Source organism: Pelecanus crispus, chromosome 11 (genome assembly GCF_030463565.1).
Source record: "Pelecanus crispus isolate bPelCri1 chromosome 11, bPelCri1.pri, whole genome shotgun sequence".
In the NCBI taxonomy this organism is placed as follows: Eukaryota; Metazoa; Chordata; class Aves; order Pelecaniformes; family Pelecanidae; genus Pelecanus; species Pelecanus crispus.
This window is the reverse complement of record NC_134653.1, coordinates 23222723-23243939: the sequence shown is the minus strand read 5'-3', so window position 1 is coordinate 23243939 and position 21217 is coordinate 23222723. Positions and strand designations below refer to the sequence as shown.

Sequence of the window (21217 nt, the reverse complement as noted above, 5' to 3'; positions counted from 1 at the left end):
ATGGCGGCAGGGGCCAAAATGGCGGGGGGAGGGGGGCGCGCGCTCTTCCCACCCCGCCGCTAGGGGGCGCCCGCGCCGCGCCACCGCCTCACGTGCCCCCCCCCCGCGTCACGTGGGCACGGCACCGCCCCCGCGCCGGTGCCCGGCGGAGCGGAGCGGGGCGGCGGGAGCGGAGCCGTCGGGCAGCGCCGCGGGGTCTATGGGGAAGGCGGCCGCGCTGTGCGGCGGCGGCAACAGCAGCACCCGCGGGCTGGTCTCTCTCCTCAGCGCCGTCCCCTGCTTGGCCTGCCAGGAGCTGCCGGCCATGAGCGCGGAGCCGGGGGGCCGGGGCGGCGGGGGACCGGCGGGGGGCCCGCCCGCCGTCCCGGGCTCCGACACCTACAAGGGCTGGCTCTTCAAGTGGACCAACTACCTGAAGGGCTACCAGCGCCGCTGGTTCGTGCTCAGCAACGGGCTCCTCAGCTACTACAGGTACCGGGGACGGGAGAACGGGCCAGCACCGGTGGCCGCTCGGCCCGGGCCTGCCGCAGCGGGGCGGGTGCGGGGCGCGGTGTCCTCCGGCTGCCCGGCACCGGTGCGGCTCGGTGCCGGTGCCGCCCCCGGGGTTGGCCGGCCCCGCCAGGCCCGGGCAGGTGCCTCCGGTGGCGGGGGGCGAGCCGCGGGGTCTGCGCTTTTGCAGAACGAGAACCTCTTCGGTTTACTGAGTTTGGGTGGCTTCCCCCCCTGCCCCCCCTTTTAAAGCAAAACGCGGGGTTTGCTCTTTCAGTGCTGTGGTGAGGAGCCGGCGGGGTGCGGTGCGGTGCCGGGTGCGGGCCCCCCGGGGCCGGGATGCGGGGATCGGCCGCCCCCTTGATCTCCCATCCCTCTGCCTCCTGCTGCAGCAGCTACAGCTGCTACAAGTACTCTTAAAGCCAAAATCATAAGTCTTCTAACAACAAAAAAAAGCCCTTCTCGCCTAAAATTGATTTGCTTTTGTAACCTGCCTCTGCTGCTTTTTTTTTTTTCTTTTTTTTTTTTTTTGTTGCGCAGAAGACCAGGGGCTGATAGTCGTGCGTGTAAATGCGAGTGCTGCGGCGGCTGTGTCCGAGGGGAAAGCATGGCCTGGGATGTTGTGCTCAGGGAGGCAATTATTGGAGGAAGGAAGGAAGTTATAGCACTTAGCCGTGACTCAAAAGTCTCGCCTGGCTGTCTTTGCTGTCTGACGTGATGGTTTTTATACAGACGGGCTGTAGGTTCACTGAGAAAGGTATTGGGCATGGGGACTGGAGACTGTGAGGTTTGATCCAAAGTGGTGTCGTCTTAGTAGGTTCTCTTGTGGTTTTTGTATCAGTTGAGCGGTAAAAATATAAACATGGGTGTTGTAGGATTTTGGTGGTTTTATACTTTAGGAAGGATCATGTTTGTTCTTGTCACTTGGAAGACAAGTGCTCTGTCACCTTCAGTATTGTAGAGTATATGTTGATTGTATTTCAGAATGTGGAAATGATCCTGGATATTAAAGGTGGTTAGAGCTTTATAAAATAGTATGTCTTTTAATGTACCAAACCCTGTGAGCAAGGACTTCTATGTGAAGGCTATGCAAAAGCTGTTTTTCCTCCTGACACAAAGTTTGTCTTCTGGTTTCCTCTCTCCTACAGCTGATGACATGTAGCCTAAGGCAGATCCCTGAGCTTCAGCTCACTGCCAGGTATTAATATACACTCCTCCAGCTCTAAAGAGAGATCTGAGTCATGGGGTCGGACTATGGCAGGTAATAGGTCAGAAGTTCAGTGGTGTGTTTGTCTACTTGGAGTTGTTTAAACCCCCCCAAAACTCAAGCCAAACAAAAATGCTCTGTAACAAACACCCCCACAAGAATGTAGTTACCTCTCAGTAATTCAGCAAATTGTAATCCTTTCTGGTATGCTTATGCTCTTTAACTCTAGTCCAGATCTGGACCAGCAGAGCTATGCGGCCTGAAAAGGTTGTTGAAGTTTAATGCTCCACTTGCAACCATGTCAGAATACTTTTTTTTTCTGTATTGGTGCCAAGTCTGTCATGAGCAAACAAGTGGTTTTCTTCAGCAATTATTTTAGGGCAGAACAACTGGGTTTATTTTAAGACAATTTGATCTGTTTTAATGTGAAACAGCAAACAAAAATACCCAAAGAAATTATTCCGAGCAGCATGTGAAGGAGTTGAGACTGCATTACTTGGTGGAGCTTTCAGCCAGTACCGACCTGCAGCAGCTTCTTGGGAAAAGTGATTCTGAAGGTTTTTGTGCTCGATGAGAACTAAGTTAATTGGGTTGTGAGTAGGAGTACAAAAATACAGTACAGAACGCGTGGTAAAGTCTCGCTTAAATGGAAGAAAGCCTCCATGATACTCTTCAAAACCAGTGCTCTTAGTGTCCTTGCCAGCCCATTGAGTGTCAGCTCAAATTGCGCATCGCTGAGCGCTCCTGTGAGACAATCTGGCATTTTTATTTTAATAAGACTTCTAGCTAACTAGCAGGAGCAAGGAAGCTCCAGGTATCAGGCTGCGCATTTTCATTGACTTCTATGTGAGCAGACTGCGGGGCAACATGCGGACTACTGCTTGTTTGACTTTTATGCAGAGAATTTAAGAAATAACTTCTATAAAGGTCTCTTGCTATTCTGTGAGCCACATGTCTCACTTTCTGCTGGGTCTTTGTGTTCGTCCCAGCTCTGAAGGTGCATGCCAGAATTTCCTTTTTCTGCTCTTGCTGCTAAAGGCTTTGCAGGTTAAATCATACCCTTTGCAGGTGAATTGCTGTGCTCTCCTTTTCTCTGTGGCTTTTGATGCCTTTGTAGCTTGAGTTAGGAAGGTGGTTGCCCTGATACACAACCTGGATGATTTAGCTGTTGACTATTCAGGACTAGCTTGATAGAAACTTTGTTTTGCTTGTGTGCTAAAGGTCATTTTAATTGGAAAAACTGCACTGGGATGCCCAAGTGGCCTCCTTGTGTGTATTGATTTAGTTCCAGATTGAAGCTTTTTGTTTCATTTAAATTTCCTGCTGCTCGCTGTTTAGTGTACTTTAAAGAAAAAAGCCTGTCATGTTGCTGGGTGGTGATTCCTGGTAGGTTTTTTGTTTGTAGGGCTGAGCTCTTAAAATCTTGCATGGCCTCTTGGGAGCTCTTGTTGTAACGGTGCATGGATGGGCGCAGTGCCATCCGGCAGGAGCTGCTCGGTGGGGTTTTCTCGGGCAGCCAGGTGCAATGCCTGTTTTCTGCCCGGTTGGTTTCACAGGGACAGTTTGCTGAATTAAAGCTTCCAATTAGAGTATTCTTTCCAAATGGAGTATTTAAAGCCTCCTGTATCTTTGAAATCTATGAAGACATCAAGTCTTACTGCCAGCGAAGGTTCCCTGCAGGACATGTGCTTTTGCTTCATATTCCCTACTCTGAACCTGTGGAAAATGATAATAGCTGAGTAATTCTTGAAGATTTCCTCTGTGGTACCCTCCTCTGGAGTGAGGCGTGTGGATTTAGGAGCTTCCAGGAGTCTCAGAGCAAGATAGTTGGACTATTTTAATTGCCCTTCATTCTCCCTTGTAGGTTATTTTTTTGATTAAGTTTTCTGGCTGACTTGGAAATCTACACCACAAAGGTGATGCCTCTGTTGGAAAGCAGTCTAAGCATGGCAAAACTAGTCTACTTGACTTGCTAATGTTCAAAACTCTCCTTCTAAAGTGCTCTGGCAGGCTGCCACTTACAGATTTATCATTATCTATAATTAGCGTGTCTGTACAGGAGAATCTAATCACCTTGAACAGGTAAGTGTTTTTGAGGAGATTAGAGAGGATCTTTAGGTAATTAATCATTAATTCATCAAAGATTGGTGTTGGCTCTTGTGATTGACGCTCTGAATGAGTGTTGTCTTCTCCAAGTAGCTTTCTCATATTTTGAAGAGCTTGAGTTTCATGTTGTCGTCTCTGTGGGTTTGGTCCATAGCCTGTTATTCGTGGGTTAGGTGTTTGAAGAGCCTTCAGCAGTACTTTGTGTGGTCACATGACATAATACCTAAAGCAGTGCCCAGTGGAGAAGGAAAAAACATTTCATGCTGTTATGTGATTTGGTCATTGTTGTGACTGTGAAAGGCTTCTCAGCAGAAAGCAGCCTTAGCTCCCCTTGCCAGTCTTACTGCTCTTGGAGGAATGATGGGTGCCTGGGGCAGTTTAGCTGCCTTCTCTTTCTTATTCTCCTAAGGTGGAGGGAATGGGCAGCTTGAGGGCATGGGCAGCCCAGTTCCCAGGAAAAGGTGAGTTTCTCAGAGCAGGATTCTTCACTAACTTTGTTTATCCAGCAGTTAACTCTTGGTTAGCATTGTAAGGTCTTGAGTACAACCTGGAGGGGTTTTCTTCCTGCTTCTTATACTGAGACTCCAGCTGAAAACTGAGGTGGTGACTGCATCCAGGAGCTTGAAAACAGCTGCTGATACTAGAGTCATGGAGGAATTGAGGACTTCCAGAAAAGACCTCTGGGAACCTCTGGTCCAACTCCCGCTCAGCGTGGGGCCACCCTATGAGGTTGTTCAGGGCCTTGAGCTGCTGAGGTTTGAACGTCTCTAAGGTATGAGATTACACAGCCTCTCCGGGCCCCTCTTCAAGTTTTGGACCGCCTTAGGGGGAGAAATGTTTCCATATATTTAGTTTGTCCATAAGAAAATGAGGAGAGAGATATGGTCTCCTAGAATGATTTTTGTAACAGCTTGTACCTCCGCAGACATAAGGTAGCTGAATGTCCTTGACTATTTGTCAGCCTTGGGGTGCTGGAGCACACAGGGTTCAAGGACTGCCCTGTAGATGCATGGTGACTTTGAGCTACTTGTTTTTAAACAGTGTTTTAATAATTTGTGTTCACAGTCATCTTGTTTTCACACTATACTCACTTTATCCATATGGTGCTTTGCTGTTGATCATTGTTCATCGTTTGCCCATTTTTGAGGAAGCTCGTCTTCTGTGCTTTGTAACTGGGGACGCGGTGCTTGCATGGCTCCATCGAGGCATGTCACGTCAGAGCAGCACTCAAGTGCTGCTGTGGTGCAAAATGAGTGATGCTCTTTGCTGTGCTGCTTGTGGCAGGCTTGATTGCTTGGCCCCCAGTTTAGTGCTGGGGGGGGGGGAGTCAGGCTCACTTGACTCCGAACAGCAACTGCTGCTGACACTGCAGGAGAGCATGAGACAGAGATCATAGTCCTTACAGGTGTTTTCATCATAGCCTGATAATTATTAGCACTGTATCAGGACTTTTATATCTGTTCCTTTGGTTGTAGTATTCTTCCTGTTTCTGTTTGCTGGTTGCAAACAACCACCAAGAGCTGTGAACTATCTTTATACTTTTATTTCTACCCATATAATCTTAAATCGAGTATACTGGCCCAAATGCTTCATTTGATGAAATTGTAGCAGAAGTAACTGGTCTGTCTTGTGCAGAACTAAATTTTGAGAAGGCCAATGCATTCTGGTTGTGTGCAGTATGACTGCAGCCTGTATTGCTGTCTCAAGATTGATTGTGTGATGAACTTCCAGGTAGTGTCACTCACAGTTCCTGGAACTGTTTGCAGGTATGGAGCATATTTATGGGTTCATCTGTTTGGATACTTATGGGGGAGTAAGATGCCTGTCACCTGTTTCTGGTCTCAATTGTTCCAGCTTTTGTTGCTGGAGAACACGTAGGTGTTGTTATGCCTTCCTCCATTGTCCTCTGCAAGAGCAGGGGAAGGTCACTGCTCCAGTCCTAGCATTTCTCCCATACATTGCTGGTAGCTGCTGCTCAGCTCTGCCTTTTGCAGCTGAGGGCTTGTGTGGACTGGCCACTGCTTTGTGACAGCAGTGGCTTTGCTCACCTCTGAGAAATTGTTGTCAGCCATCAGGTTGATCTTCTGTCAGTGCATGCTGCTGGGCATGCTCAAGGAGCAATACAGCTGTCTCTTCTGGTCCAGGTGCACATAGGTGACTGGCAGCATCTGCCTTTTGGTCGTAGCTCCTATGCCTGTCTTTTTCCAGGGTAATACGTGTTCAGTTCTGACTTCTTTTGCTCCAATCACAGGTTTAAATTTGTGCTTGCACGGTCTGTCATCCTCTGTACCCACAGTGAGTCAGTGGTGAAAGAGTTGATCTTCCTTGTCTGAAGTAATACAAGAAACCTGCTGTGTTTTTCCTTGCAGTATCCCTTTTCACCTGCCTGTTTTTCTCCTGAAGAGTTTTCAATCAGTGCAACATGCAGTGTTTAGAGTACTGTAACTCGCTTCTGAATGACTTGGACTTTCATTATCTGTAGGTTGATTTTTATGTTGCAGCAAGTCAGACTGTTAAGCCTCTTTTCTATATTGTTTTGTGCTTACGTATAAATTGCGTTGTAGCTAGGTAACTTATTCGGGTAATTTTAGGTAATTTAAGTACGCAGTAATATCAGAGCTGTTTCCTTCTTGTAGGTCTCTTCAAATCTAGTGCTGATGGCCAACAACTCAGGTCGTCACCCTGAAATGTGAGTTGTCCCAGCCTGCTGTCTGGAGGGCAGGCAGCTCACTGTGCTGTAATGTCCTGGAGATTTGTCCCCTAAATAGGATCGTGCTTCAAAACTCGAGGTAGCTTGAGGTGTTAAATTTCCCTTCAGGTCTTCATTATGCCGTTCAATTATTTTAATCGTTCCTATGGTACTGTGGCAGGGATTTTTCTACATTTTGTATCAGCCTTTGGTTTCAATCAAAAAGCTTGTTTAATAATTAATTATTTAATATTTCTCAGTCTGACAACTGCAGGCTGGGCAGGCGGAGTTAAAGCTGGAGGATAACAAAGCTGGATGTGCTTGTTGCTGTTGGGTCAGTGATTGCTGACTCACATGGGCATGTGTGTGAGGATGCCAGTGCTGAGCCTTCAGGCTGTGTATGAATCAACTTCAGAATTAAAGATGCAAATTGAAAGCATGGTACTAAGGGCCAGTGGCATGATTTGATTGGCAGTGGCAGCCCTGGGATAAAAGCAGAACAAATCTCCTCCTTGGTCCCATTCCAGGTGCTTACACGATTCACTTTACCTTTGCAAGCATGGGCTCCTGGGAGTACTGGGTTGAAACATGGGTTGTTGCTCTCGGTCATCCTGGCCTCCTGCTGCCATCAGGTGATGTTGCTCATAACTGTATGACATTGCTGAACTGCTGGGTTTGTTGCTGCTTGCAAGTTATGTTGTGCAGTTCACAGTGCTTACATGGGCAGTGATGAAATTTTTGCAGCCTAAGCGGTATTGACTGGCTTGTGTGTGTGCTAGAAATGAGTTGTGCGTGTTTGTCCTGCGTCCAGCAGTCCTTCCTTTCACAGTAATTTGGGCTGAACTGTATTTCTTTCCTGTTTGTTTGGTTTTCTTTTTCTTTTAATCTTTTATCTAACTCTAAAAGGATATTTCTGCTTTGAAATCACAACCGGATAGATGCATGTCCCTATGGTGACTCAGGGGGAGGTCCTTCATTCCCTAAAAATAGTCTTAATTCTCCAAATCTTTCTGGATGAAGAGCACTGTCTGGGCACATGCAGCAGTTTAAAGCAGCTTCTGCACTGCATATGAAGATAAATATGATGCAGTGGGAGTCTGTGCCTTTCTCTTTTCCTTCTTTAACACAAAGCAGTGATTCTTAATCTGTTATTAATAGCTAGAGCAGGTTTCTGCTAAGTGCTTTCTAAAGAACAGAGCAGGAAAATGTTGTCCTTCACTTACTGCTTAAGTATTACTGCTATATGCATAAGACCTTCTCTCTTTAGGCTTGTTGATTGGTACGGATACCTAAACACTGCAGCTGTGTGGTCTGTCAAAGAACAGCAAACCGCTTCTTCCCATGGCATAGCTGTCGGATATGATAACAGGGGCTTGCAGTTGTAACCCTGGCCAAGCAGCAAAGCTCCTTTGGGAAGACAGTTGATCTGTGCTGGGGCATGCATTCAGGTTATTTGCTTGTTTCTTCAGGGATGCTTCCTGCAGTGTTCAGTGACGATGGGCTGTAAGTGCAGCCGCATTTTTAGAAGTGCGGTGTTGGGTGCTTCCCAGCTGACTTTGTGTTCAGATGAGTGACGGGCACAGAGCACCGAATTAGAGTATTTGTCACAGCAGAAAATATCCATGGCAACTAATTTGCCAGTTCTGTGAATCTTCACAATTTTTGAAGTTTCTCTTTCTCTGTGAAAAGGACAGGGGTGGTTCCACAAACTCTTTTTTTTTTTCCCAGGAGTGATGGCTCTTCTTGGAAACATGTGAAAAATACACCAGTCTGAGTTCAGAAGGCAGGGTGAGTTTGGGTGTATTTGGCTCCAGAATGGACATGGGTGACTGAGATGCGCTCATGCCAATAGGACAGAGATGTGCTCCATATCTCCAGATGGACTGTGCATGGGCAGGGATTACATGATTAAATAAGCACTTTTTTGTCTTAAAAATATGGAGATGATATGCAGCAGGTGTGGGTGCCACCTGTGCCTGCAGCTTAAGAGTTAATGAAGTTAAGTTTCAGCCTTTAGTTTGAAGTCCTTTTCAGAGGCATCCAGGTGCGAGTGCTCAGGTGATGCTGCATGGCTAGCTGTGGGGCTCTGTACTTCAGAAGCCCTATCCTTTATTTTTAAAAGACCAAGACCTTCAAGCTTTGCTGTTTCCAAGTGGTTGTGTTACTGTGACTGATGCTGGATGCTGTTTATTTGGCATTTATTGTTCCCGAGTTACCACTGGAGTGTTCTCCAGTAGAGCTTGTGGAGCAAAAATTCCTACAGGTTTATAGTGTGTGGCCAGGTGAAACTAGTATGTGACTTTATTTCATCCAAGCAGTTTTTCCTTTCCATGTCAGTTGGGTTTGTCCGTGGTCTGTGTTGGTGAGAGACTGCTGCAGGCTCCCCAGCTTTGGATCACCCCTGGGATGTAATTTTTATAAGCAGGAGGGAAGAGTACTCAAACCAAAAGTAATTTTGCAATGGTACAAAAGGTGACAGTCATCTTAATCCTGTATGATTTGTATTAAGTGTGCATGGCACACTATCAGTTCACACTGCTGAATTGTATGGTACTTTCATTGTCTTGTGACAACGTGTAGGAGCCACTTTTGAAGCTGCTGTATTGCTGATATTTACAGTAGCCATATCCTGTCAAGGATTGATTAGGAGTACTGTGCAGCTTGATATTTGTTAGTGTGTAGTGTTTGAATGTATAATTTGATTTTTTTTTTGTAGACATAAGATTACATTGCATTAGTCCCCATATTTGCTTTATAATGTCTTTATTAATGGATGAGTGTACTTGCAGCCAGTCTGTGCCATCCATACCAAATGGAGCAGAGAGGTTACTATGTCAGAAGGCAGGTCTGGATTCCAGAGTGACCATGGCAGGCTGGAGAAATGGGATGATGGGAACCTCGTGGTGTGGGCTGAGGCAAATGCAAGCACTGCCCTGGGGTAGCTGGCTAGAAAGCAGCTTTGCAGAAGAGCCCCTGGGGGGTCTGGGTGACAACAAGGTGACCAGGAGCTATCAGTGGTCAGCTGTCTCTTTGGCTGTGTTAGCAGAAGTGCAGCTAGCATGTTGAGGGAAGGGACCATCCCCTCTGCTCAGCACTGGGGAGGGCTCTCTGGGCTCTGGGTCTGGTTTGGGGCTCCCCAGGAGAAGGCTCGAGTGGTGGAGGGATGTGGATGTGCTCAACCTGGAGCGGAGGAGAAGGGGAGACCTAATTACTGCCCACAGCTACGTGGTGGGAGGGTGTGGAGAGGACAGAGCCTGGCTCTGCTCATGACAGGATGAGGTAATGGGCTGGTACCAGAGCATGGGAAATCCTACGCGGACAGAAGGAAACATGTTTTAATTTGGGGGGGGGGCAAATACTGGGACAGAAGTCTGGAGAGGTGGAAGAAACTCTTGACTATATTCAAGCTGTGGCTAGACGAGGTCCTGAGCTACCTGGACAGGTTGCTTCTGCTCAGAGCAGGAGATTGGACCCGAGGCCTCCTGAGGTGCCTTCTGGACTCAGTTCCCATACCATTCTGTCATTATTTGGTTTCTGACACTTGAAACTTGGTAAGTTTGCCTTCAGCTTTCCAGATACTGATGGAGGACGAAGAAAAGCCACATCATGTTTCCAGCTTGCCCTGGCAGTGCTGGGGGAGCACCGGTGATTCCTGTGTGTGGACACTTGAGGCTGTTTCGTAGACTCGCCCACTTCCATGGCACGTCGTGTGCCATGCGCACATTCCTGTGACAGGGGGTTCACAGCGTGAGACCCTCATTTACCTTTTTTCCCCCCCGATTTGTGTTCCAGTGCCAGTATTGGTGACAGGCAGCCATAGCTGGGTGCTGGCTTTGGGGAGGGCAGGAGAGCTGCGTCGGCAGAGTGCCTGGTGGAAAGAGCTGCATGGGGAGGTCTCCAAATATGAAGTGAGGAGAGCTGACCAGGGCTTGTAGAGCATTGGAGGTGTACAGATAGCTGGTGGTTTACTACATTGTTCTGGTCCTTGTGTTGTACTTGCTCCACTTGCACCATGGGTGAGAGTCACATCATGACTGACTGGGGGAGGTGGAAAGGGACAGGACGCAGGGTATGTATGCATGGTCTGTGGCTCTTCTGTGCCTCAGTTCAGAAATGAGCAGGATCCACTTATAAATCTGAAAAGCCACTTTGGTGAGGAATCGGGACACTGGTGCTTTCAGCACAGCTCGAACAATGCAATCTCACCATGCATTCTGTGCCAGTTGTAAAGTTGATTTTTTTTAATAGTACTGAGAGTTTGGCTTTGTAAAAGCTAATGTTACTCATCCAGCCCTTCTAGCTCTCAATTCCTGTGCTGCTTGTGGCTGTACAACTCTTTTTAAAAAATCAATACAGTTTTATTCTCTAAAGTTATAAGTTGGCCCCTAAATTGAGGGAAGGACTTCTGCCTGACACTGGGACAGCCTGAAGATTGGCAAACCAATACAAATGTGTGTCTGAAATATAGGATGTGATTAAACTGTGCTTTACTAGTATATCATGGTTTTATTAGTTAAAGCTTATAATAAATGTAGTGTTTTGCTGGGACGCTTGGGGAGGTAAAGACCTCGTTGGGTTTCTGATCCCTTTAGGAGTGGGATTTGCTTAGGAGCTGAAAGACAGAAATTTTAATATTACCTTACCTGTTTGCTTTTGCCTGTGTAGTCTCTGGGACATCCTGGCTGTGGTGCTGTCCTTGACCTGTTGTTCTCTGGGGAGCCTGCATTTTTATGTAGGAAAACCAAGTGTGCACTGGGTGAGGCATCTGTCTCTTCCTCTCTGTCCCTTTCTTTTACACCACAAGAAAAGCAGTAAAGACTTCTGCTTTGAAGTGGAAAACCTATGGATGCAAGCTCCTTGGAAGTTTAGTTTCAAATTTGGAAGTTGACTTGCAGAGATCTAGCAGGTTGTCCTCTGTTGCCCTGTAATAAGCCAGTTTTTTCCTCCTTACAGCCTGCAGGCATCAAGCCCTGAATTGTAACTTCTAAGTTCCTTTAGACGATTCAGCACTGTATCTCAGCACGGATAAGGTCCGTAATTACTGGGTTGGATTGAATTCTGTTTCACATCTGCAGCCCTAAGCTGCCTTTACAGTGCAGTAATGAAATACCTCTCTGGCTGCCCATATCCGATATTCTCCATTTTGGGGACGTTACAGGTTGATATATTACCTGTCATCCCCTGCTTTAGAGACAACATAAAGCATGTGCTGTGGAAATGAGACTGATTTCATCAGGATTTTTACATATGATTTCCAAGTGCACAATACCTGTAACCGGCTTAATGATTGTGAGAGTCAAATTCTGCTGTCAGTGTAGATGGAGCGCTGAGAGCTTTAGGGAAAAATCCCTACAGATGCTGCAGGGAGACAGTGATGCATTTGTAGTGAAGCACTGGGAGCATGGCAGTGGAGCTTTCCTATGTAACGTGACTGCTGTGCTGTGCTCTGGGTTTCAGAGGGTAAGGCTGGATGGTTGTAATGGGAGTAGCAGCCTCATAATCTAAGTAAACTCCACTGTTCCCATTAGGTGTATTTTTAATTTGCAAAATGTGGTTTATTTACAGAACTGCTGGTTTACCTGTGTTGTTGATTTTATATACAACTAACCAAGTGTTGTTAACCCACGGGGTGTGTGTATTACAGTAAACACATGCTACCAGCAGGAATGCCTTTCAACATATTCCCTGCCCAGACAGCAAGACTATGGGATAAGATTTTGTTGACTGGACTTTTGTGATGCCCAAACCTGCGATCAATACCTTGCATTGTGGTTGGCAGCAGGGTGTACATGGCTTCAGGTCCCACATTATCTTGCTGGGGTTGGAGCCTAAGGTATGCAGAAGACTTGATGGGAGAGCATGTTGTTAGGTGAGCTTGTGCTTCCCTCCTGCTGCCACATCAGTAGAGGTTCCCTCTACTATGATACTGCTTTAAGAAAAGCTACAGTGCATCAAGTCTTGCATCAAAATCCCTCTTGGCTTTCTGAGGAGCATTTAGAAGGCATGCAAGAGTTGCATGTGAATTGTAGATACTTAGCTTGCAGTGTGTGTCTGGGACTGCTGCCTTTTTTCCCCCTGTATGCTGAGTATATCTTTGTCAGACAGAAGGAGAACAGTATGAAATGCAAGACCCAAGCGTGTTGTCCTGGACCTACCAGTTGAGATGTGATGGGCTTTGGGGCGGTGGGCTTTGCTCGGTGTTGCAAAGCTGTCTTTCACCTTAAATGTTTTCACTGTAGTTGCTAATGGGAGAAAATGTGGGGAGGTTTGCTGGCTTTGTACAGAACGAAAACAAAGACAACATGGTGGTCATGTATGGTGTGTTGAGGGCGAGTTTATAGCCAGAGGGATGTAAACCTAGCAGAAATGCTTGAAATCACTGTTGTGTTTCAGTGCACTCCTGTGATTGAAATTAGTGAAGGTGCATCATACTTGGTGCAAAGTGCACCTTTTACCTCTTTATTATATCATCAAGAATAGCATTTCTGCTGCGGCAGATCTCTGTGAAAAGAATCTGCTCCCATGTGCAAGTGTTGTAGGCTGAACAGCTTAGTTTAGTCTTAAACAAGCATGAATATAATGTGTTCTAGCTCACTTACTTGGAAGAGAGCATTTTACTCTTTTTTCACTGATGTGTGCTCCTTAGTATGTTGATCTGGGACCATGGGAAGATTTCCTACAGCAGCCTGCCTTCTATTCCCTGTTAGAGCATTTCTTTTTACCTCTGGTAAAATAGTTTGGTTTTTTTTTTTTTTAAAATTGGTTTAAACTTGCTTTTCTTCCTGCACATTCTTACAAGAATAAAGAAATAAAAATGGGCAGAGAAGATAAGAGAAACGAGTTTTCATGCATAAAAGCACTTCGGTGTATCCTGGGAAGAAAGGAGGATGAACACAGCTTTATTTTTCACCTGCATGAAGTTATGCTCTGAAAACAGCCTAAGCAGTGGGCTGCTTTCCTCTGCGCTTAGCTGGGGTCTTCATCCTCCCCTGGGGAGACTTTTTATGTCCACCCCCCAGTGCTTTGGGCTCCTTTGGTGGAAACCTTCCAGCAGCTAAACCTGCCAGGGTGAGACCCCCAGGGTTCAGTGTCCTTCCTAGCAGCTTCTAGAAAGACATGGGACATGAGTCACTGGCCTGCCAGCACCTTCTTGGATTCGCTTAAATGAAGGAGCATGTGTATGCAGAGGGTGGCTTTTAGACCAACTTTGGCCTTTCTTGCATAGGTCCTGCTTTGACACTTTTGTATAAATGTTTGATCTTCTGTATATTGTATTTTAAAGCTATGCAACAGAATTAATCTCTCTTCTGTTGGCTGGAGAAAACGTAGAGCTGTGAAAAAGCTTCAGAGAACTGGTTTCCTTCTGGTGCTGAGCTGTACTTGCCAATATTTGTTTTCAAAGGTCTAACTATCCATATCTCATGCCATACTGAGGGAGTGTGTATCAATACACTGACAGTTAAGGCACACAGCAACTATCTTTCTGCTTTTCCTGTTTTCACTTTTGTTTTTTCTGCACTGGCAAAGTAACCAGCTGTTGCCCCTGTGCATGTTAGCTCTTTGCTTGCTTCATCCAGTTTCAATTGTCCTAATTAGCAAACAGAAATCTCTTTATTCTGTCTCAAGCAGTCTAATTTTGAAATTGTTAGAGAGGCAGTGGAGGCAGGCGTTTAGAGAAGGTAAGCATTTGATGCGTCTCCTATGCAAATGAATATTGCTGAGGCTGAGGTGTAAAAATAAACTGGTCCCAGCCCTGTCCCTTTGACAGGAACTGCTGGACACAAGCTCTTGGGCACTTGGGGATGGAGGTTTTTAATGCCCTTTATGAAGCACCAGGGCGTGGACCTGCGGTGGGGCTTTGGGACCTGCTGGCAAAATCCTTCTGCTTCCCAAGAGCCTGAGCAGCTGGGTGGGCTGGGGTGGGTTGCCTGGGTGAGCAAAGTGCCTGTTTGTGCAAAATACGGTTTTGCTCATTAGCTGCTTGTTTGCCTTCGTGGTATGCGTACAGCAGGCTTCTTTGGAAGACCCTTGGCTTCGCAAAGTGGCTGCTGAAATGAAAGATAGTGACTTTGAATAAAGTGCTGATGCTGCTTTTATGCGTGTGAACCTTGCCTGTGTGGAGGAGAGGGGTGGGATGGTAGCTGATTCTTCTTGAGAAAGTGAAATTGGTTGGATGGTTGCATCCAGTGGGTAGCAGTCAATGGCTCGATGTCCAAATGGAGACTGGTGACAAGTCATGTCCCTCAGGGGTCTGTACTGGGACCAGTGCTGTTTAATATCTCTATCAACGACATAGACAGTGGGATCGAGTGCACCCTCAGCAAGTTTGCGGACGACACCAAGCTGAGTGGTGCAGTTGACATGCCAGAAGGACGAGATGTCACCCAAAGGGACCTGGACAAGCTGGAGAGGTGGGCCTTTGTGAACCTCACGAGGTTCAACAAGGTCAAGTGCAAGGTCGTGCACCTGGGATGAAGCAACCCCCGATATCAATACAGGCTGGGGGATGAAGAGATTGAGAGCAGCCCTGTGGAGAAGGACTTGGGGGTACTGGTGGATGAAAAGCTGGACATGAGCCAACAATGTGTGCTTGCAGCTCAGAAAGCCAGCCATATCCTGGTCTGTATCAAAAGAAGCGTGGCCAGCAGGTCGAGGGAGGTGATTCTGCCCCTCTGCTCAGGTGAGACCTCACCTGGAGCACTGCGTCCAGCTCTGGGGCCCTCAGCACCAGAAGGACATGGAACTGTTGGAGTGGGTCCAGAAGAGGGCCACCAAAATGATCCGAGGGCTGGAGCGCCTCTGCTACGAGGCCAGGCTGAGAGAGTTGGGGTTGTTCAGCCTGGAGAAGAGAAGGCTGCGGGGAGATCTTATTGCGGCCTTTCAGTACTTAAAGGGGGCTTATGGGAAAGATGGGGACAATCTTTTTAGCAAAGCCTGTTGTGACAGGACAAGGAATAACGGATTTAAACTAAAGAAGAATAGATTTAGACTAGACATAAGGAAGAAATTTTTTACAGTGAGGGTGGTGAAGCACTGGAACAGGTTGCCCAGAGAGGTAGTGGAGGCCCCATCCCTAGAAACATTCAAGGTCAGGTTGGATGGGGCTCTGAGCAACCTGATCTAGTTAAAGCTGTCCCTGCTCACTGCAGGGGGGTTGGGGTAGATGACCTCTAAAGGTCCTTTCCAATCCAAAGCATTCTATGATTCTATGAAAGTGTGAAGGTGTCCTGTGAAGTGCTATCTGGGAGGCTAGTACCTAGGCTTGACTGTAACTGGAGTTGTCATGAAGCTGGTGAGAGCAGAGGGCAGGTCTCGGACTGTGCCGAAGCAGCTCGCATATTTCTGCATTAAAAAAACTGCAAGCATCTTGCTGTGCCACAGAAGTTTTCTTGCAACACAGTACACTAAAACAACACTGAAAGTCTGGTTTGAGCAGTTGGGAAATTAGCTTAAAGCTGTAACTCATCCTTGTCTGTGCGCGAGAGCAGTCCCTTGTGAAGGTTACTGGCTTTGCCTTCACTCTTGGCCATATGTTTAACTCTTCTATTTCTGGTAACCCACAGTCAATATTCATAGGATTTTTGCAGAAAAAGTATAGCCCCTGAACATTGACCCCAATGCAGAGTATGGGCATGACTCAGATCCCCAAGACAAATTTCTGAAAACACCTGTATGTGCTTTGTATGGTTGTATATTCCTGCATGCAGGCTAGAGGGAATGTGGTGTCCCTAGTGCCAGAAACAGTCCAACTGTCTTCCTGGCATTTACTTTGTGAAGGTAAATACAGTAACACAGTCTCACCTGGTGCTTGCTTGTTATTTTGGTGTTTTGTCACAAATTATATGATACAATATAAATTATATGTAATAATACAATATATTACTGATAATACAATATATGTGATACAGTACAATATATATGATACACTATAAATTAATTGCATTATATACATACATAAATCATATATATACATAAACCCTAAATTTAACCATTGTAACTTTTTCTGTGCTTCATCCTTGATTGGCTTCATTGACCCTGATATGCAGTGTTCATCTAAGGAGGCTGATGGTAATGAAAATGTAACTGTTCAGGAAGAAGTCTCGAGGCACTGATGATGAGAGACTTGCTTTGGGCATTCGGTCTTGGAGGTGAAGCAGCTGAGATGCGCTAGGTCTGTCCAGAAGTGGTTGGCCAAGGTCACTTGGGCATCTGCAGGATTTGATCCAAGAGATCTGCCCATCTGAATCACATGCCAGTAAGCAGTTAACTCTTGATTTCTATTTTAAAAGAGGCTCTTGGCATCTCCAGTGGCTGAAAAGGCAGCTGCCAAATTTTTTATTTTTTGGGTAGTGTCATAAGGAATGGGAAGGATCTTACATTGTGTCGTGCTGCCCTATGTGCTCACATTGCAGGCATGTTTTAGTTCATGCTTGCATTTTCCCCTCTCCGTTTCATCAGTTCTTATGGAAAAAATTGCTGATCACTGGACTGCTAACCTCTGCACTCCTCAGGAGTGCATCCTTGAAGGATAATATGATCACTTCATAGATAGTGGAAGTCGTGGGGATACCTTGTATATGTGAGTGTGTCTTTCAATTTTCAAATTCATGCTCCCTTCTTCTGCTCAGACTTCGGTAGCAATTTTATGCCTTACCCAGCAACTTGAACCTGTTCAGAAAGGCAGGCAGCTGCCTGCACTGATCACTGTGAAGAACGGGTAATTGCTACCGAAAGTTGGATATACTAATTGTAGAGCTGAACACATTTTTTTGTCATGGAGTAAAGTTTCTGGGTGGTTGCAGGAGGCCTTGGAAGTTGCTGTTGCTTGCTGACGTTGAGTATTTGCCTTGAGCAGAAGCAGCTGCTCATTGTGTTTGGTGAGAAAATGCAATGGAATGAACCACTCTCCAAGTCTGTGCTGGGTGCACACCTAGAAACCAGTCTTCACGCTGTACAATACATACACCTGTAGCAAGGCAGTTGCTGAACTGAGGAGTTCACAGTCAAGGGCTGAGAAGTAACAGGTAGACTGGGTTTTAAATGTGAAGTTTTAGCTTTGTCTTCTTGTGCCCAGGCCTTAAAATAGAGGAAGAAATATGCCTATGCAACCATGTGGGCTTTGCATCTAGATATCTGTCCGTAAGAAGTATTTTGTACAGAAAGAAATTCTGCTCTATAATTTTAGTGTTGTTTGAAGTTGGCAAAAAGTCAGAAGTGCAGTGACTTTAAAGTGATGTTCAGGATCACAGGCCATAATTCATTCAGTGTCTGAAGAAAATTTATTTGGTACTGAAAACATTAATGGTGATGATAACATTCATGCATAAAGAGATCTGCTTGCAGCCCTGGAAAAATTCTTGGAAGCAAGCTCTTCTATCCACACTTAATCTCAGAAAGAGTGGTTAAGTCCTGTGCTCAATGCAAATACACCCTTAAATTCTAGTCTGAAAAAATAGGATATTTTTACCAATCTGAATATCGTAAATATGAAAGCACATCGGTGGGATATGAATAAAAATTGGGTCTTAATGTTGGCTGTGCTGTGCCCTGTGTGCTCTTATGTTATTGGACATGGTGGTGAGAAAATATAAACATGAGCTGACTATGGCTGATCTTTATTCTGATCATTTAACACAATTCCTAAGGGCTGAAAGACCAATAAAAACTTAAAAGCAGAAGCTGTAACAAGAAATAATTACTGCTTGAGGCTCTCATCTTCTGTATTGCATTTATTTCAGCATTGTTGTGCAGTAAGAGCATTTGTCAAATTAAACTTGTGTATGGTCATGTGCTATTCATTCTTGCTTAAAAAGGAGCCACCAAGCATGTAAGTCATGCATCGCCTGGGTCTTAGTTTATACTAACTTCTGTGGAGATGATGGGATCTGGACCAGACCTTCCATAAACTTTTAATTGATGCAATAAACTTGGCAGCAGTACTGCCCACAAATCTTGGTGGTTTTTTTCCCCTCTGGATCTTAGCATTTTTGCTTGGAAAGTAATGAAAACAGTAAACTGGGGTGCTTTGTCTGGCATGTTTAGAAGAGATGAAGAGGGTTTCTAACAGGGTTCTTTTGAATGCTGAGCGTGAGCCTGCCTCCTGCGAAGCTGCCAGTGTCCCTGCTGGGCTGTAAGCTCCGGGCTCTGTCTGGTGGTTGCAGTTTGGCACTTTCTCATACATGTTTGTAGTTACCAGAACATATCCCTGAACTGAGGTTTTATCTCTGGGAACTACATCTAAGCCACTGGTCAGAGAAGAGCCTAAATGGGAGGAAATCCAGTGCATTCAAAATACAGGTGAGGAAGTAGAGGGTGATACTGGTGTGCCTGGTATTAGAGACAGCGCACTCTGTTTTCCCCAGAAGCTTTTTGTCATTGTGCCTAATGGTGTTACAGTCATCAGCAACAGGAGATGCCGCTCCATTTGCAGAACCCAGCTCACTGCAGCCTTCCCCCTGCCCAGCCATACAGCAATGGCTTTGCTAAAGCTGCTGACCTGTCTTTTGGATTTTTCGGATGAGATGGACAACTCTCTGTCATATCTGCTGTATCAGCTGTGGGCTGACTGCTGTAAATGGGACGCTTAGTACTCTGGTAGGCTTTTATGGGGTTTCCTTCTGGCCAAGTACTAGGATATTTTCCCAACCAGATACACTTTGCTTTGCTTTCCCCATGCTGAGTTCCTTTACAGCCTTTAATTCTACTCCTGCAGGAAGGGAAGGCGGAAGAGCCCTTTTTGGGAGGCTGCAGCACTGTTGCGTTGCAGCAAAGCTGTGGTTGTACAGTGTCACACCAGCATGGAGAGCTTCCCTTGCCCTACAGAACAAGGTGATGGTTCACCCTGGAGAGCAGGTGAAGCTGCTCACCCAAACCAGTGGCTTGAAGAGCTCTTTCTGGGTGCCCTTGTTTACAGGGCTGATATCCTTATCAGCTAGGGACACTGCCAGCCTCTCCAGAGGTGGAGATGAGATAGCATGACATGGTGGGCGGAGTGGGGATGCTTATGGTAACTGTTTGGTTTTGTTTTTTTAAAAATTTGTTTTATTTTTTCTTTTATTTTTCATTAAAAAAACCCAGCACAAAGTCCCTTTGCCAGACCATGTCTTGCGCTTGCTGATATCTGCATTATGGCTTAAGTTTCTTTTCTTCCTGACCTCTGCTGAGGTTTCCTGGCAGAAAACCTGCGCTGTGCGCATGGGAGAGTCATAAATGTGTTATAAAAGCTAATCCTGAAGAATATGCATCTGGATAGATTGCTTTTAGAGTATCCTTTTATTTGGGGTGGAAGTCTTGTTTGTGGGAGCACTGCAGAAGCAGAATAACAACTCTTTGGGGAACGAGGGGAAGGGAACTGGGGCATGTCTGCGCATTCTGATGCGGTTCTGATGTTAGTGGTAAAAGCATTTATAAGTTTGTGTGCATTTATACAGGCTTTACACACTGTTTTCTCAGGAAACAGGAGGCTCTATACTTGGGCACCCTGCTTGGTTATATTATGTATTTGGAGAAGACTGCCTGTGACAAGCCAAATGGGGCTAGCCGCACTGTTCAGTCATCTAGCAGCAGGTCTGCTGCACTTTTATTTAAGAAGAGAAGCAGGAAGGAAGCCTGGGTGTTTCAGAGACATTTCAGCTTGGCAAGGTGGTTGGTTTTCCTGGCCTGACCATCTATTAAATCTGTATGCTTCGTCAGCAGTGAGTTTTCCAAGACTCACTGTTACATCAAAGATGCCTCCGATCTGAAAGTGCTAACGTTTGCAAAATGTGCTCGTGAGATTTTGCATTAAACCTTTATGGCACACTTTGTCAGGGATGGGTGCGGTGCTCTCCCCTACACTACAGTGGTGTGGGTGAGAATGTCTTTCTGACAAATTACCTTCCTTGAGCTCCCTGTAGGTTTTTTTTTTCTCTTTGTGAAGCATGGAGAGGCAAGGTCTATTTGTAAGTGATGCAAAGCAGAAGTGTCTTCTGTCTTCCAGGATTTTCCTTGCAGAGGTTTGCTCTGTAATGGGGTAGGTGTTGCAGCCAAAGTAAAGTGGCAAAGCACTGGAGAAAGGAGTTGTGAAATCCAGATTGGTTTGCTTGCTGTATCCATCTATTTATAGGAGAGGTTTTACAGTCAAGTCACCCCTAAATCCTTTCCTGTGCACTGTTGGCTGAGGCTCATCAATGTTGGGTTCTGCGTAGGCAGCGGGTGCCTGAGCTGCGGGCATCCTCCGGCTAGTGAGGATTGCAGCATGGGTTGAAGGCTTTTTCCCTTAAATGTGATCATTACTAATCTGTGCCGATCCTGACTGCAGCCAGTTGCAGATTAATTGGCCTTTAAATACAAGTAAATTGTATCTTTTTGCAGAAATCACAGTATAACACTTGCCATATGCTTTGTTTGGGTTTTGTTTGTGATTTGGTAGGTTTGGTGAAGGGAAAAAGAGGAAGCGGGGAAAAAAAAAATCTTAGCTGTTTGTCACGCGGAGCTTGCGGTTTGTGAGAGCTGTGCTGAAGCAGCTTGTGATGTGCTGAAAGCGAGTACTGCTTACTCTGCGAGCTGGGAAAATACCTCCTGAGCGATGCGCCTGCTTTTTCTTGGGCATTTGTGTTCTGGAATTGAGTCACCATAAAAATCATTCTTCCTTGAACCAAAGGAGAGTAATGACCTGAAGAGGTTTGGTGTCCACACTTACATCCCCTAACTTCAGGCATGTGAGCTTTTGGCCTCAAAATAAAAAC

General features: G+C 46.0%; 1 protein-coding gene across 1 annotated transcript in view; it reads left to right on the top strand.

Annotated features, from left to right (window-relative positions):
* OSBP2 (oxysterol binding protein 2) overlaps nucleotides 1–21217 on the top strand; it is a 130145-nt gene continuing 108928 nt past the window's right edge. The window contains 3 exon segments of the mRNA XM_075718307.1: nucleotides 1–24; nucleotides 27–183; nucleotides 186–471. Coding sequence (XP_075574422.1) covers nucleotides 1–24; nucleotides 27–183; nucleotides 186–471 — 467 coding nt within the window.